The 15466-nt window shown below is 42.0% G+C and overlaps 3 protein-coding genes across 4 annotated transcripts in view; 1 reads left to right on the top strand and 2 right to left on the bottom strand.

Annotated features, from left to right (window-relative positions):
• Positions 1-312: 312 nt before the first annotated feature.
• On the bottom strand, positions 313-1561 carry tbrd-1 (testis-specifically expressed bromodomain containing protein-1). The gene has a single exon (XM_030387201.2). The coding sequence runs from the start codon at positions 1512-1514 to the stop codon at positions 351-353; it is 1164 nt and encodes a 387-aa protein (XP_030243061.2). The 5' UTR covers positions 1515-1561; the 3' UTR covers positions 313-350.
• A 1150-nt stretch (positions 1562-2711) lies between these two features.
• Positions 2712-6920, top strand: LOC115563745 (prolyl 4-hydroxylase subunit alpha-2). Its single transcript, XM_030387205.2, is given in 9 exon segments — positions 2712-2923; positions 2994-3145; positions 3205-3352; positions 3422-3615; positions 3686-3827; positions 3829-4213; positions 5336-5389; positions 5488-5653; positions 6765-6920. Coding segments are annotated over 9 exon segments (1473 nt in total). The 5' UTR covers positions 2712-2762; the 3' UTR covers positions 6836-6920.
• Positions 6921-6991: 71 nt separating this feature from the next.
• Positions 6992-15466, bottom strand: part of DIP-gamma (Dpr-interacting protein gamma) — a 48180-nt gene continuing 39705 nt past the window's right edge. For both annotated transcript variants that reach the window (XM_089259188.1, XM_089259191.1), the window contains exons 2-11: positions 10407-10804; positions 10192-10310; positions 10015-10115; positions 8721-8827; positions 8480-8653; positions 8290-8418; positions 8020-8218; positions 7808-7956; positions 7635-7694; positions 6992-7547 (exon numbers count right to left, since the gene is read on the bottom strand). In XM_089259188.1, coding sequence (XP_089115314.1) covers positions 7405-7547; positions 7635-7694; positions 7808-7956; positions 8020-8218; positions 8290-8418; positions 8480-8653; positions 8721-8827; positions 10015-10115; positions 10192-10310; positions 10407-10731 — 1506 coding nt within the window. In that variant the 5' untranslated portion in view covers positions 10732-10804 and the 3' untranslated portion in view covers positions 6992-7404. The remainder of the gene's footprint in view (positions 7548-7634; positions 7695-7807; positions 7957-8019; positions 8219-8289; positions 8419-8479; positions 8654-8720; positions 8828-10014; positions 10116-10191; positions 10311-10406; positions 10805-15466) is intronic.

Genomic DNA, 15466 nt, shown 5'->3' with positions numbered 1-15466 from the left:
GGCACCTGGTGGGTTTATAGGGAAGCATTGAACCGGTTGGCGGTTTGCCGGCAATTCGAATGGAATGATTTATTTAACATTTGCTTAACACAAGTTGAGCTCCTATGGCAATGTTACATAAAAGCCGCAATGTATGCATTAGCGACACCTGGCGGAAGGAACCACAAGTACAGACATGAACCGGTTAAATCAGAAAATGGAGTCAATTCAAATTAAAGGAATAAATTAAACGTTTTATTTCTTTTCTTATTGATTGATTTCGATGGAGTTATTGTTAATTATTGTAAATACATCAACTTATTGTTAAAAGAAAGAAAATGTCTTTTATGATTATCATCAAACAGTATAAGTTAACGGTATCGGTATAATCTATCTTCCGAACTGAAATAACTCTCATGCTGTGAGATAATTAATCTATAATCTCGAAGCTTTTTGCTCGCCGAATACCGAATTCGCTTCTTCGCCTCGACCAAAGAGCGGCGGAATGCACCCAAACGTGATTCAACAACTTCATTTATCGCAGTCGTCGCCTCGATCAGCATTGCATCCAACGGAAAACAGGTCAAGGCATTCTGGAACATCGTCCTCAGCTTCTCGATGAAATGCTCAAAACTCTCGATCTGGTTGTTCTTCAGCATGTAACGCAATGTACCCCAGCTCAGGTTATCCTCGTGGTTGTAGTGTTGATTCTGGCCATATTCGCGCCACAGATCGCTGCAGCGGAAGGGCCAGTTGATGAGGGCCCGCTTGCGCTTGGTCAGACAGTCGAGCAGCCGCAACGAGTGGTTCTTCTCCACAAGATACATCTGCCAGTCGATCAGTATTTTCGTGGCCGACTCTATCTCAATCGCCTTACAGTACGGCCTATCGTCAACGTCAGACTCAGACTCGCTATCGTCGCTATCGTCATGGGCCTCGTCATGGGCCTCGTCATGGGCCTCGTCATGGGCCTCGTCACTGCCCAGTCTAGGTAACTTGCTTGAACTTGGGTGCGCACTCTCTGGCTGCAGTGGCCGTGTCTTGCGAGCCTTAAGCAACGGTTTGGACTTCAGCTCCGTCTCGTTGCTCAGGTCAATCATGGAGAGAAAAGTCTTGAAGATGCTGCACAGTTGCTTGCCGGCAGCGCGCACCTGTGATCCATGCGCATAGAACCGATCGCAGTTGGCGAACATCAGCTCGAAATCTTCCAGCGCCTCGTTCGCCCGCCAGTAGTAATTGTTGTTCAGGCGCAGGCGTATGGTGTTCAGGTCCATGGGATATTTGATCACATCGTAGTATTCCGGAATGCCGAGCTTAGCCGCGTTCACCGGTTTTTTGAAGTAAGTCGCCCAGCGGCTACTCCACAGAGTCCTCAGCACCGCCTTCAGGCCCTCCAGCACGTTGGTCCGCCGGCCAGGCCTCCCCGGCGGCGGCATCACCGCCGGCTGAGCAACCCCATTCTTCGGCAGAACGACCGTCACAGCGGACGGCTCAGCCTGCTTCGGCTTCTGATTGCCAGTCCGCAAATCGCACATATCTCGAAATATCTTTTAAAATCTGATGCAGAGCTCTCTCTAGAATCAGCTCAGCGTTTGCGTTTGCTTTGACAGCTGGTATCAAATCCAAGGGTAACTAGGCTGACAATATTATTATTTTCATTTAAAAATTGTAACGAGAAATGAAAATTATACACTAAATTCCAATCAAAGCAATCATAAATTACAGTGAAGTCTCGTGATAAATCGCAAAATATTATATAAAATAATTCCATCCCCTTGAAAAAGTTTCTTTCTCTCGATAATTATCGATAATTTGAACTTCTGTGTAAATCGAGAAAAAAAAAACTGATCACCTTGCCATTTCGAAACCTGACTGTATTATTATTATTATTATTATTATTATTATTATTATTATTATTATTATTATTATTATTATTATTATTATTATTATTATTATTATTATTATTATTATTATTATTATTATTATTATTATTATTATTATTATTATTATTATTATTATTTTATTATTATTATTATTATTATTATTATTATTATTATTATTATTATTATTATTATTATTTTTTTTATTTATTTTTTTTTTTATTTTAATTTTTTTTTTTATTATTATTATTTGCGTGTCAAAAAAATCTGTTTCTATATTAAAATATATATAGTAGATAGTAATTATGGAATAATAAATTTAAATGTGTGAATTAAAAATAAATCAGATAATTAAAATAATTATTTATAAAATTTCAATGAAAAATATTTATTTATGATTAAAAAAGATGAGAAAAATAAAATGAATATATATTAATAAATAAAATAAAACACATTTTCTAACTGCAAAAAGTAATTAATTAATAACTATTAATAAAATCTCTATAAAAACATTAATTATGATTTTAAAAAAATTAGAAAAATAAAATTAATATATGTTAATAAATAAAATAAAACACTTTTTCTGATTGAAAAAAGTAGCAAAAAAAATTAAATTGATTTCCGAGTACTTTTTGTATTGCATTCCAAAAATTTGCGACAAGTTGAAAACATTTAATTAACCGGCAGTTAAATAAGTTTGACATCCACTTGACGGCAGGTTCTCCACACTTTAAGGCGGAACGAACTTAATTTCGAGTCCAATTCAGCTGGAGGGCCACTAATATTTCCAGATTAGCGGCTACGCCAATCGAGGGCGCTAATCGATTCGTTAGGGGTATTCCGCAGTGAGAAACACTCGCTTCTTGGTGTTATTCCTTTCAGTCTCCAATTGACAAGCACAAGATGCTCACTCTCAAGCTGCTGTTACTTCCGCTGCTGCTGCTTCTGGCAGGAGCCACGTCAGCTCACGATTTAGTGGGGGTGTTGCAGGGCGAGGACGATCTGCTCAAAGACTTGAGACTCTATGTGACTACTCTGGAGCGCAAGGCGCGCTCGACTCGTCTGTAAGTGAAGCACTCTAGTTGATCTTAGCTAGCTCTATATGTGTATACATCTACAACTATATTCCTCCAGAGTCTTGGAAGATGCCCTGGCCAGGCTGGAGGAGTCCCAGATCGATCCCACGGCCTATGTCGAAAGTCCTTTGAACGCCTTTTCCATGGTGCGACGCATGCACATGGATGCGGGCAAGATATTGAACTACCTGAAGGAAGATCCGACCGCAGGTAAAGCAGTTCAGTAAAAGCTCATTCGACAGTTACACCAGACTCAATATCGCCCACAGATCTACAGCACATTGCGGACTATCAACTGCACATCATCACTGAAGCGGATCTGACGAAGGCTGCGAAGCGTTTGCTGCGCCAGCAACAGTTGAAAGGCCTGAGTGAGCGCGAAGTGGCTCAGGGTCTGCTAGGCCCGCAGCAATACAAGTGGGTCTCTAGTCTGTAGATCGCCAAGTGGATGCAGCTCAACATGTCCGTCTCTTCTGTCCATTGCAGCGCCAGCCTGAGCACGGCCGACTGTGTGACCCTGGCGCAACATCTGCTCAAAGAGGGGGAGGGGGAGCAGGCCAAGAGGTGGCTAGAGCTGGCCTTGGAGCTCTATGATGGGACGCCGGAGCGCGTCTACGAGCTGCTGAATATCGATAGCAAAAGCATTTTACGTGACATTGTCGACATTCATGCCTCCAGGGGTTAGTCCAATGAATAAATAGTGAATCCAACTCAACTTTCTGGTGGATTTTGTTTGGATTTTCCTTGCAGAGAATTGGCTGGGCGTTCGGGCAGCTCTGCTGCAGATACTAGAGCTCGCTCAGGACAAGCAGCACATCTTGCACTTGCTGGACACCGTGGACTTGCACTTCACGAACTTTGAGATCTGTCGGGGTCAGAGGCAGCTGCCCGTGAGCTGACTCGCTGCGCTGTCGCTATAATACAGAGAGCTCGCCCTTTCTCCGGCTCGCTCCACTCAAGTTCGAGCAGCTGAGCATCGATCCATATGTGGCGCTCTGCCACAATGCCATCCATGAGAATGAGCTGGAGCTGATCATCGAGCAGAGCAGACCCTATCTGAAGCGTGCCCTTGTCGACCAAGGCGTTGCGCACAAGAACCGGGTTACCATGGATGCGGCATTCGACCTAAATACCTCAGCCGAGGGACTCACGCTGCGCCAGCGCCTCGAGGATATGTCCGGCTTCGATCTAAGCCACAGCGATAAGCTGGCAGTGCTCAACTATGGCATCGGAGGTCACTACTCCATGCACCTGGATTGCTGGTCCAGCAAAGACAACGTGAGTGTTCAGAATGGGTGGATAGTTCTATATGGAAGTAAGGTTATGGCCCTGATTGACTGAAAGGGAAATTGACTGAGCTATGCAAATACTTTGATAAGCATTTAACTTCTGCTTCGGATGACTTTACTTTCCTAACTCAGCATGCCTAGGTGGATAGTAGTCTTACATTGGATGGCTTGATTGAATCAATCAAAGAACTTCTAACTTCTAGACTGACTGATTAACAGCCTGAATGGCTAACTAACTCTATGAATAAGGCATAAATTTACTGACTAACTGTTTATAGGCATGATTGACTGTCTCTTATATTGAGTAACTGAGTGATTGACTGACTGACTGATAGCTCGATCGACAGATTGACAGAACGAATGATTGCGTATTAATGAACTGATTGAATGAATGACTGATGACTAATGAATGATTGACAAGTTCATTGGCAAATTGATTGACTGATACATTACTTACTGTTAGACTGGATAAGTGATTGATTGGTTGTTGATCAATATATATTGATTGACTGATTGATCGAACAACTGAGGATTGAAAAGGGACTTCAAATTGGCTGCTTGACTAGCTACTGATTGATAAAGTAACTAAACTAAACTGATTGGAAAACTGATTGACTGCATTATAGAGTACTTGAGTAATTGGATTTAGTAATGGATCAACTGATTGATCGACGCAGATTGAATGACTGAATGAGTGATTGACTAACAAAAAGATTAAGTGACTGATTGACTAAATAAGTCTTCGGAACAGCTTTAAGACTGATTAGTAGAGATTGACTGATGATGACTGATGAACAGAATATCTATATGACTGATTGATTACTCCAAAACTCTAAAATCCATTAATTGTTTTATACCATTTCCAATTTAACTTCAATTAGTTACAGTAGTTCAAGTTTACTTGCGAATCACCCATTCCTTTATGCCTTTCTGCTTTACAAAGGGATTTGCTTTCACTTTTTGTTGAGCGAAATCTTTGAAGTTTTTAATGCAAGTTTTGGCCAAGAAATCTGTTAGGCAAGCCCGACTTGTCGGAGCTCCAGTGCTGGGCACACAGACAGCCGCTGCTGAATGGCTCGGATTTATGTATGTAAATACTCTTTTTTGGCAGGCAGCCTATGAGGCTTACATCAGCAGTAATCGCATTGCTACCATTTTGCTGTACGTAAGTAGAGGGCTTAAATCGCATATTGCGCGCCAGTTGCTTCCTCACTTCTGTTTTTCTTCTCCTCCTCTGCTCGGCGTCCTGCTCGTCCTTTGTAGCTGAACGAAGTGCAGCTGGGCGGCATTACATCCTTTCCCGCTTTGGGCCTGGGCGTGCAGCCAATCAAGGGCTCGGCCCTGATCTGGCATAATATGAACCATGAGGTTGAGTGCGACCACCGAACACTCCACGCCGCCTGTCCCACTCTGCTGGGCAATCGCTGGGGTAAGCTAATTAATTGAATGCACTGTGCGAGGGCCGTTCTAAAACTAACCGACCTAGCGCACGCTCGACATCTATCTGCCGGAGCAAACTTTCATGGGCCAACTTGTTGCTCGACACGCTATTCCCAGCCATTTCCAATAACTTTAATTTCCTGTCTATAATGAGAACTGTCTAGTCGCTCAAAATAGATATTTGCCATAGATTCCATAGATTCTTTACGGCTGAACTTTTTGTTCGCCAAATCATTTTATTTAGTTAGTTTTTTAATAAAAAATGTATTGGTAAAATAGATAAAATATAAAATATATTTCGAGGGCTCTTTAAATGGAAAAGTATTCGATGGCGAATCAATTCTTATATTAAAGCCTGGCTTTTATACTCGTTCACACAGTGAAAAGAGTATATTTGTTGCGCTTGACAATCTCTGATTTCGTCTTATTGTCTGTCCGTCTTGCTGTCCGTCCGTGCGGCTGCTCTTCCGTCTCTTTGTCCATCCATCTTGTCGTCCGGATATCCGCCAGTCTGATTGAACGAAAATCATTTCGAGGCTACTGAAGTTGTAGAGTTTTGGGAATTTGTACCGTAAACTTGTTGATATAATTTTTTGAATACATTTAGGGTATGATAAATATGAATATGTTTATAAATCATAAATCTCATATACGAATATGGGGCAGTATCATCAGGAATAGCTACTGATACAGCGGGAAAGAAATAATTATAGACTATATTATAGACTGCCATACATATTATTATTTAGGTATTAAATGATTTGATACAGCCGATAAAAATGAGCTGGGATAGCTATATGTATACAGAGAAAGCCTTTGCAGTTGAGTTCCTCTATAGAGGGCTCTATAAATTACTTGGTCTATACCATAGCAACAGCCCTCGCGCCTATTCTCCTCCCTGGGCTATTTCTCTCATACTCATCTAGAGTCGAGTCAACTACGATAATCGTTGGAATGAAGGCTTTGACATGAATGCATTGAGTCCACGTGTCTCTATGCTCGTCGGTTGCCTTTGGAAGCCCCTACGTGCATCAATGTCCACCTATTTTTTGCTCACACATCCCGTTTATATGTCTTCTTATGTCTTTTTCTCTGTGCAGTGGCCACCCAGTGGGTCGACGTGAACGGGCAGTGGCGCAGGAAGCGCTGCCGGCGCAGCTGCCCGAATTAAAGAGGGCGAAACGCATCTGGCTTAGTTTTGCGATAATTTATTCAATAATTTTCCATTAATTACATTTATGCACTATTTTATAGTATTCATGTGTCTTCATATGCAATGCGACATATTTATTTACTTTTTTTTTTTGGCATTATTTTCCATCTGCCATTTCTTGGGTTTTTCTTCTTCGTTTCGGTTATTTATGAGGGGAAAGGACTTTGAACAACAATTCTCGTGATACGTATTTAAATGATATTCGCGGGGTGGGGGAGCTTCGGGGCCCACAGCGCTTTGGTAATATGTTTAGCAGTACGTTGCATATATGTATGTATGTTTGTATGTATATATATTTATAAAAATGTTAAAAAGAAATTGTAAAAAAGAACCAAACAAAGGGAACAAATTGAAAGCCCAAACAAAAACAACAAACAACACAGACGCTGATAAGGAATTGCCGGGGTCGCGGGGCTTGAGCGGGAGCGTAAGCGAAACACTTTGCGGAGGGATGGGGGGACATCGGCTCAAGGGCTGGGTAACACCTGTAGGAATACTTGATTGCCGGCTCTCGCTCAGTTTTGATATCACGCGCTCCAAGCGCACAGCAGCAGCAGCGGCAGGGGCAGCGGCAGCGGCAGGGGCAGCGACAGAAGCAGCGGCAGAGGCAGCATCAGCCACGCTGTGTGCTTGAAGACGGCGGCCACATTGCGAGCCTCGTCGTCCAGACCTGCCGGCGGAAATGAGAAATCGGAAATCGGCGTCAGTAATTGGCTTGAGAATTGTGGAGCGTACGGCAAAAGTGTGTGGAGCTTACCGCCAATGAAATTGAGGCTCTCATCGTTGCTGGCCGAGGCGCCCGGATGTAGCTTGATTTCTGAAACAATCGCAAGGTCAAAGGTTAGACAAATCGCAAGGGAATGGGGCAGGGGCCATGGGCCGTGGAGCATGGGAATTGTGTTTGTGTGTGTGGCGATAACGCATACGCACCGTATAGCCGTAACGTGCCCTCGGCACGGCCCAGCGAGTTTGTGCTGACGCAGTGATAGGTGCCCACATCGGAGGCAGAGAAGGAACGCACCACCAGCAGCATGACGCCGCGATAGCCATCGCGCTTTTCCGTGATGCCGTATTTGGGCCTGAATGGCAAATACGTTAGCTATGTTTGGCTAAAAATATTGGCCATCGGCTCAACCACTCACCCATCCAAGAGCATTTCGGGCCCGGGCGAGCCGGACTCCAGGCTGGACGTCGAGATGCTGGCGAACCCGTTCGAAGTGCGCGCGCCCTTCAGCCAGTAGGAGACGGGCGACGGCGAGGCCTCCACCTGGCACTCGAGCTGCACATCGGAGCCGAGCGGCGTGCCCAGCAGCTGGCTGGGGGCACGCACCATGGGCGCAACTGGAATGGGGGAATGACAGACGCAACAATGAAGCCCACTGATCCCACTGACACAGGCACAGGATACCTACACTGTACGCTTAGGGAGACGCGCTTGCTAACCGCCGGCGGCACGTCGTTGGAGGCGATGCAGAGGTATGCGCCCATCTGACGGCGCTCCAGGCGCATCAGCCTCAGCGAGGAGCCATTGTAGGTTTCCACTGTGGGCGAGGATTGTGATGGAGCTTAAGCTGTCGGGCAACATGATGTTGCGGCACTCACCTTTCATTAGCTCCCGGCTGCCCGGCTTACGAATTAGTATCATTTCGCCATCCTCACGCCGCCAGATGACTCGCGGCTGCGGATTGCCCGTGGCCTTGCACGTGAGCGTCGCATCCTCGCCCTCCTGCACGGCCAGATCGGCCGACGACTCCTCGTTACTAATGTCCGGTGGCACTGCGAACAACCAACATTGCATTACGTATACTCAAACATTCATTTCAATGGAGCAACTCTCACATACCTTGCACATCGATGCAGCCCACCTGTTTCTTCATGGGACTCGTGTTGATTTGGCACATGTAGCAGCCGCGGTCCGACTCCCTCAGCTTACTGATCTTCAATTTCCAGCTAATTGGCCGTAAGAATGTGGGAATATAACAAAACAACAGATGGGTAAATGCAGAAATGAGGGATGTTAGGATATTACGTAATATTATGATTAAGATAATATATATATCAAGTTGAAATGTTGTCAATAAATCGACTATATTTATGTTGGCTTCATAGACCTCAAAGTACTAGAAAAAGCTTTACCAAATGGATAAAGCTAAAGTGCATGGGAGATCTCTAAGTTAGCTGAAGATACTAGTTCAATCTACCCCCTTGGTAAGATGTTTCGCAGCCTTCATTTCCTCATTTATAAGCTATGAAACGTCTAAGGTGACATTCGATGACTTTTAAGTTAATATTATATATTAAATAGGTACGAGTTAAAAGAAAGTAAATAAATCTTACTTATTTAAGGGCACAGATCATATATTAAGATATGACAAACATTCTCTGTCTCGAAACAAACTTTAAATTACTCTCACATTTTCAGCTAAATTTAGCTTGAATATAGTTATTAAATTTTCAAGTTCTACCCATATAAATCAATATATAATAGTTCAAGTCTTTATATAGTTAAGTTAAGTATATCGAAGTTCTTCGAAACTAAAACTTTTTAAGCGGCCCAAGTCTATTCAATGGACAAGAACTGAACATCGAACAACTTTTCAACCTCTGCCCAGACTTGGTAAGGTTCATTCAGTCGCTTTATGGCACAAAATGTCTATGACACTTATTTCTTGCATATTTGGCTCTCTTTAAAATAAAAAAGCTTTAAAAATTTGCTGAAATAAAAGGAATTAAACAGCTTATAGAATTAATTATAGAGGTCTATGTTGCTTCATAAATTTGCTTATTTTTATATTTAATTTAATTGTAATATTATTATTAATTATATGAATAGTTCATTAAAAAAAAAATAAAATATAATAATAATAATAATAATAATTAATTATTATTATTATTATTATTATTATTATTATTATAATAGTAATATTAATAATAATAAAAACATTTGTTATATATTATATAATAATTTTATATTATTATTAATTATAAAATTACTAATAAAAATAATATTATTGCCAGTCGAAAAATTTACACACGCTTTAATTAATTAATAATGAATAAAATAAAAAATAATAAAATAGCTAAAATAAAATTAATTTTGTCATTTGTCAATTAACCCATAAATCTTCCTCACTTACGTGTGCATATCCTGATGCATTACACTGATCCGCGCATTGTGAGTTACGACGCGTCCTTGCAGGGCCAGGACCGTCTGATCGGAGGCACGCAGCCAGCCGACCTGAGAACAAAACGATCAAAACAAATTAGAAGCTGTGCAACTTGAGCCAGCCAGGTGAATGGAATTGTTGACCTACTTTATTCTTGCCCAGATTGCGCACGGAGCAGGCGAGAACGGCCTCACGACCAGCCGGATACGTGACATTGTTGATGAAGCCAATAAACTCCGGATCGGGATCCAGCTGTGAGTTTAACTCTGTGCACAGCACGTGGCATTAAATTGAATTAGAATTTGATGTTTGGGGCCAATGGGGGCAATTGAATGCTTGCCCCAGCTCGACGCTCTACTTACCATGATGCTGATTCTGTGGATATCCATTGGCGCATTTGGCGGCCATTATCAAAATGACAAAGAGCAGGCCTAAATGGCTCTTCATTTTGTTATCGTTGTTGTTATTGTTGTTGCCCCTCCTGCTGCTGCTGTTGTTGTTGTTGTTGTTGCGGCTTGTTTTTGCGCTCTGCAGCTGACGTTTGTTATTTGCAGCAGCTGTTGCTCGATTCGCTGCTGCCGTTGTTGCCGTTGTTGCTGCTTTTGTTATTTTATGGGTATTTTTTGTAGCGAACGCCACAAATTCTATTTGCATTTGAATTTCTATTTCTATTGCTATTTGCCGCATGCGTTGTTTGTGCAAATTGCGCAAGGGGCTTTGATTTCACTGCATCTGCATCATTCCCAAGTGCTGTTGACATCTGCAAGCGAATACGAAAAAATAGCAAAAACTAAATAAAATGGCATCACCATAAAACACCCAAAAACACCCAAAACTCCCGAAACACCCAAAACAAAACATCAAAAATTTCAAACCAAAAATTTATTTCACAACAACAACAACAACTGCAATTGAGTTTAGTTTAAGTGCTGCAGCAGCAGCAGCAACACCAAAGCTGCAACAATAGCAATCAAGTGCTGGGCTGCTTGACTGCTGGGCTAGCTGTTTGTGGAGCTCAGTGGGCCGTGCTGGGGGGGCTGTGGCGCTGTTAACTTGATTATGTGCGGCGCACAGTTTAACAATGTTACGTTGGCTGCTTTTAGGCGCGGCCAATATGGCCCACAGTCCGGCACAGAGCCATGGTCCGCTGGCGCTGCTATCTTCTTTAGCCGCTGCTCAAAGTGAACGCAAATGCAATTTTCAACACAAACACAAATTTATGGCATGGCCATAGTGCCACGCCCATCCGCCCAGCAATAAAAAAAAAACGGTACGCTCTGACGACGAGCGGCAAAATAAAATATAACTGGAACAAAATAAGAGCACGAGCTGCGAGCCAAAGCCAAAGCCAAAGCCAAAGGTGCAAAATATGAATGTAAATATTAAAAAAGTTTCAAGACGCAAAAACTAACGAGATGTGCGCTCATTTGCCCAGCATCCACCAGGGACCAGCAGGCACCAGCAGGCACCACCAGGCACCACCAGGAACCATCATCCAGCGTGCTGCTGCACTTTGCTGCATCTGTAATTTAATTTCTGTGTGAAATTGAGCGCTGGGCTAATACTGAATTTGCAGTAAACCAGTTAGCAAGCCAGGCCGAAGCCAAAGTGCATTCAAGTCAAATACGGAGCGGTGCGCGAGCGGTGCGCGAGCGGGGCGGGCCAAGTGCAAACTTTTGACGAGGTGTCAATGCCGATGCCACGGGGCTAAAATGCGCGAAATGCCGTCAGTGGATGCGATGCCAAGGAAGCCAACTTTCTAGCAACGGAAATGCGATTTGCTTATTGAATTACCTTTTGGCTGCACAGAGTTGCGACAGTGCAGCTGCCACGGCCAGCAACAGCAGGAGTAGCAGGAGTAGCACCAGCAACAGAGCACAGCACACCGCGATTGATTAAATAATATTGTTCGCCTATTCGCATAATTGAATTTCTGAACAAAGCACTGAGAGAGCTTTGTGTTCAATAAAAATAGCTTTGCTATGCATACTTTAAAGAGCTGACCACGACCAGAGGGCTGCTAAGACCAAAATAATGCGATTTATCGATATTTATCGAACGAATTTTGCATAGCGAGGAACTAAGAAGGCTCTAGGTCAGAGCTCTTCTTCAACTCTTTTGGTTTATTGATGCTCATTAGCTAACATACTCATGGAATACCTTTGATATTCTATGCAATAGTATTCAGAGATCTGTGGAGTAAGCAGATGCAGTGCTAAGCTTATTGCCGAACAAAAAATGTATATTGCACTCAGAGTAGGTTCAAGGGAAATAAAGAGGAGTTCTATGTGAATAAATGTTTACATGACGAGAGCCTAAGAATCGTTAATTAAGCTAAGACATACAAAGTTTGGATCTAAAGAGCCTAAATGTGCTATACTCTACCGATTATCCCTTTGAAGAGCAACCTCTTAAATTTAGAATATTTTCATCTTAGAATATTTTGAGAGTAGGGCATGAATATTAATTAACAATAATAAATATTAATTTATTTCTGCAATCTAGCCAATTCAATAAGAATCATACTCCAATCAAACTCTACATGAAAATTAAATTCGGAATCTATTTGATTAGCTTGCGCTCGATAGCTCTTTATCTGTCTCTCTATCTAGTGGGCATTATTTCCTTTCATGTTTTGCAAATATAGATTACTGTAATTCACCTGACTATTTACAATGTATGGCAATATATAAATATTTATATTTAAACCAATTGCCCATTGCAATTCAGTTGTTTTCTTAGAGAGCTCACAGATGATAAACAAATGTGCTCAAGTTCCTTCAATAAATATATAGTTTATATGCATATGTGTTTAAGTTTTTGTAGTTAATTCTTGGAATGCTTCCGCATTGCTGTCTATGGAGCAGTTAAGTGGATAAGCATATAACTACTTTTAAGCATTAAGGCAAAACAAAATGTTGCCGGCAGCTCATCCACAAAGTTTTATGCTGCTGCTGGTAAGTGTGTGTGCATGTGTGTGTGTGTGTGTGTGTGTGAGAACATTTAATTTTTAATTGTGGCACACAGTCCGAGGCAATGCAATTTATGAGCGAGCTAAATTGTTGTGCAAATGCCAGCGGAATTCAAACTTGAAGTGAAATTTCAACTCATCAACTTTAACAATTGCGTTTGCTTCTATAGCTATTTGGGCGCTTTTTGTCGCTGTCAGGAAAAACAAATTTGCATCCGCACTCAAGAAAGGGAATATTTAAGAATGGGCTCCGAAAAATGTGCCACAGCGCGAACATAAATAAATTTGCCGTGTAAACAGAAAATATGGCAAAAAAAAGAAAGAAGAAAAGGGAATGGGAGGATAAAAGGAAAAAGTGCGGCAAACAAATGAAAAGTAGAAAGTAGAAACTGCAAATCAGCGCAGTTGCAGCTGCAAGGTATGCCAACAGCTGCCCAAGAGAAAGACACAGGCATACGAAGAAAGAGTGAGAGAGAGAGAGAGAGAGGTGGGGGTGCTGGAGTGTGGGTGAGACAGCAGCTGAGTGAGCAAGCGTTGTAGCAAAGTGGCAGCTGAGCCGGCGGTAACAAAAAGAGCAAAGGCGAACTAACACAGCGCCCAAACCTTTTGAAGTAGCACAGCTGGCAACAACAACAACAACAACAACAAAGAGGGGCAAGCACTTGAGCGACAAGCGTCAGCAGCGAGCTGGCTCGCTGACAGCTGAGCCAGGTCCTACGGCCAGCGAATGGAAAATGTCTTAAATGCCTATGCCGTACGGTTGATGGCGCCCCGAGGTGGGCGGGTCAGTTGCGTTGCTAAAGGCTAATGGTGAACTGTAAATGACCGACGCTGCTAAGCGGCAAAGTGATTTCACTTAAAAGTGCTGAGCACTTGCTCGGACTCCAACAGGCAAACGGGCAAACGGGCAATGGGGCAATGGGCCAGCGTGGGCGTGTCAGCCTCGCGGAGCTGCTGTCACAGCGACAACAGCAATGCCAGCAAATAAGCAGCGGGCCGGGCCTTAAAGGATCAGGCTTAAGCTCATTTATTTAAATTAAAACAAACACTGCGGGGCTAAAAAGCCAAAGTCAAGTTGCGAAGAGGGGCTGCTGGGCGGGATCTCGCACAAATCCACAAAGTCACGACTGAGTGCATGCAACTACACACATTGTGCGCTCGACTCCACAGCTGCGTGAGTGTGACGTGTGTGTGTGTGTGTGTGTGCGTGTGTGAGTTTTACGGTATGCCTGCAAGGCGCGGCTCTCTCACTCTCTCTCTCTCACTCTCACACACTCTCTCTCTGTGTGTGACTGCTGTAGAACTTTGGTAACATTTCCGATTGCTAACGCGGGCTTTAGTCGCAGTTCTGGCATTGTCCTTTGTCCCTTGGCCGTCAGTCGCCCATGCCCGCCCCGACCGCCCCGACCGCCCAGACCGCCCAGCCCGCCCGCCTGACTGTCATTTGTCCACTACACAAACAGGGCAAATTGTTTGCAATAATGCGCGTGGCAAGCGGGTGGCATGCTCCGCCCATTAGCCAACGCCCCCACATTCGCCTCCAGCCGCGCCCATTAACACATGCGCCGGCATTGATATGACAACGGATGCTCGCTGCAGGTAGCCCACCTGGCATTCCCCTAGCAGTTGCGCTGGTCATTGGGGATAATGAATTTCGCTGGCATTGGCAACAACCGCAACAACGCTAACAACAACAACAACAACAACAACAGCAACAACAACAGTGACAACAACAGCACTGACAAGTGCGATAAATAACGATGCAAAGTTTAAGCAGAAAATCACAAAATGAAAATGTTAATTGTTTGGCTCACTTTTCTTATTGCTTTGATTGCGCCTAATACCCTGGGAAATGCCATAAAGGAGTATATGCACTATGACAATAAAGTAGAAGATGGATTTTTATATGAAAGTCAAATTGGAAAATAATAAATAATTTATACATGGAAACATTTTGAAAGTTAAAAAAAAATGTTTTTTTTTATTTTGTGCATTATATTTTATATATTATATTATATTATATTATATTATATTATATTATATATTATTATAATATATGATATTATATTATATTATATTATATTATATTATATTATATTATATATTATTTTTATTTTTATTTTTTTTATTTTATTTTTTATTTTTATTATTCTTATATACAATTTTTTCAATATTATTTTTATATTTATATATTTTATATATTTATTTCTAAATATTTTTTAAATTTATTTTTATAAATAATTTTTTTTTTTTATATTTAGATAATATTATTTTAATTTGTTTTTTATTTTTTAATTTTTTTATTGCTTTTATTTATTTATTTTTTACACTTTTATTTATCTTTACGCAAATGTTTGTTTATATGCTAATAGCATATGTTAATAACATTGTGTTAATAACATTAAACATAGCTGGATACGGACAATCAATCCCAGATCACAAGGTATCAAT

This window comes from Drosophila navojoa, chromosome 2 (genome assembly GCF_054131105.1).
Source record: "Drosophila navojoa isolate 15081-1374.11 chromosome 2, UAZ_NAV_1.0, whole genome shotgun sequence".
NCBI classification, from domain to species: Eukaryota; Metazoa; Arthropoda; class Insecta; order Diptera; family Drosophilidae; genus Drosophila; species Drosophila navojoa.
This window is presented reverse-complemented; position numbering and strand designations above follow the sequence as displayed.

Coding starts and splice junctions, on each gene's coding strand:
- tbrd-1 (XM_030387201.2), bottom strand. CDS start 1,514: ATGTGCGATTTGCGGACTGGCAATCAGAAGCCGAAGCAGGCTGAGCCG.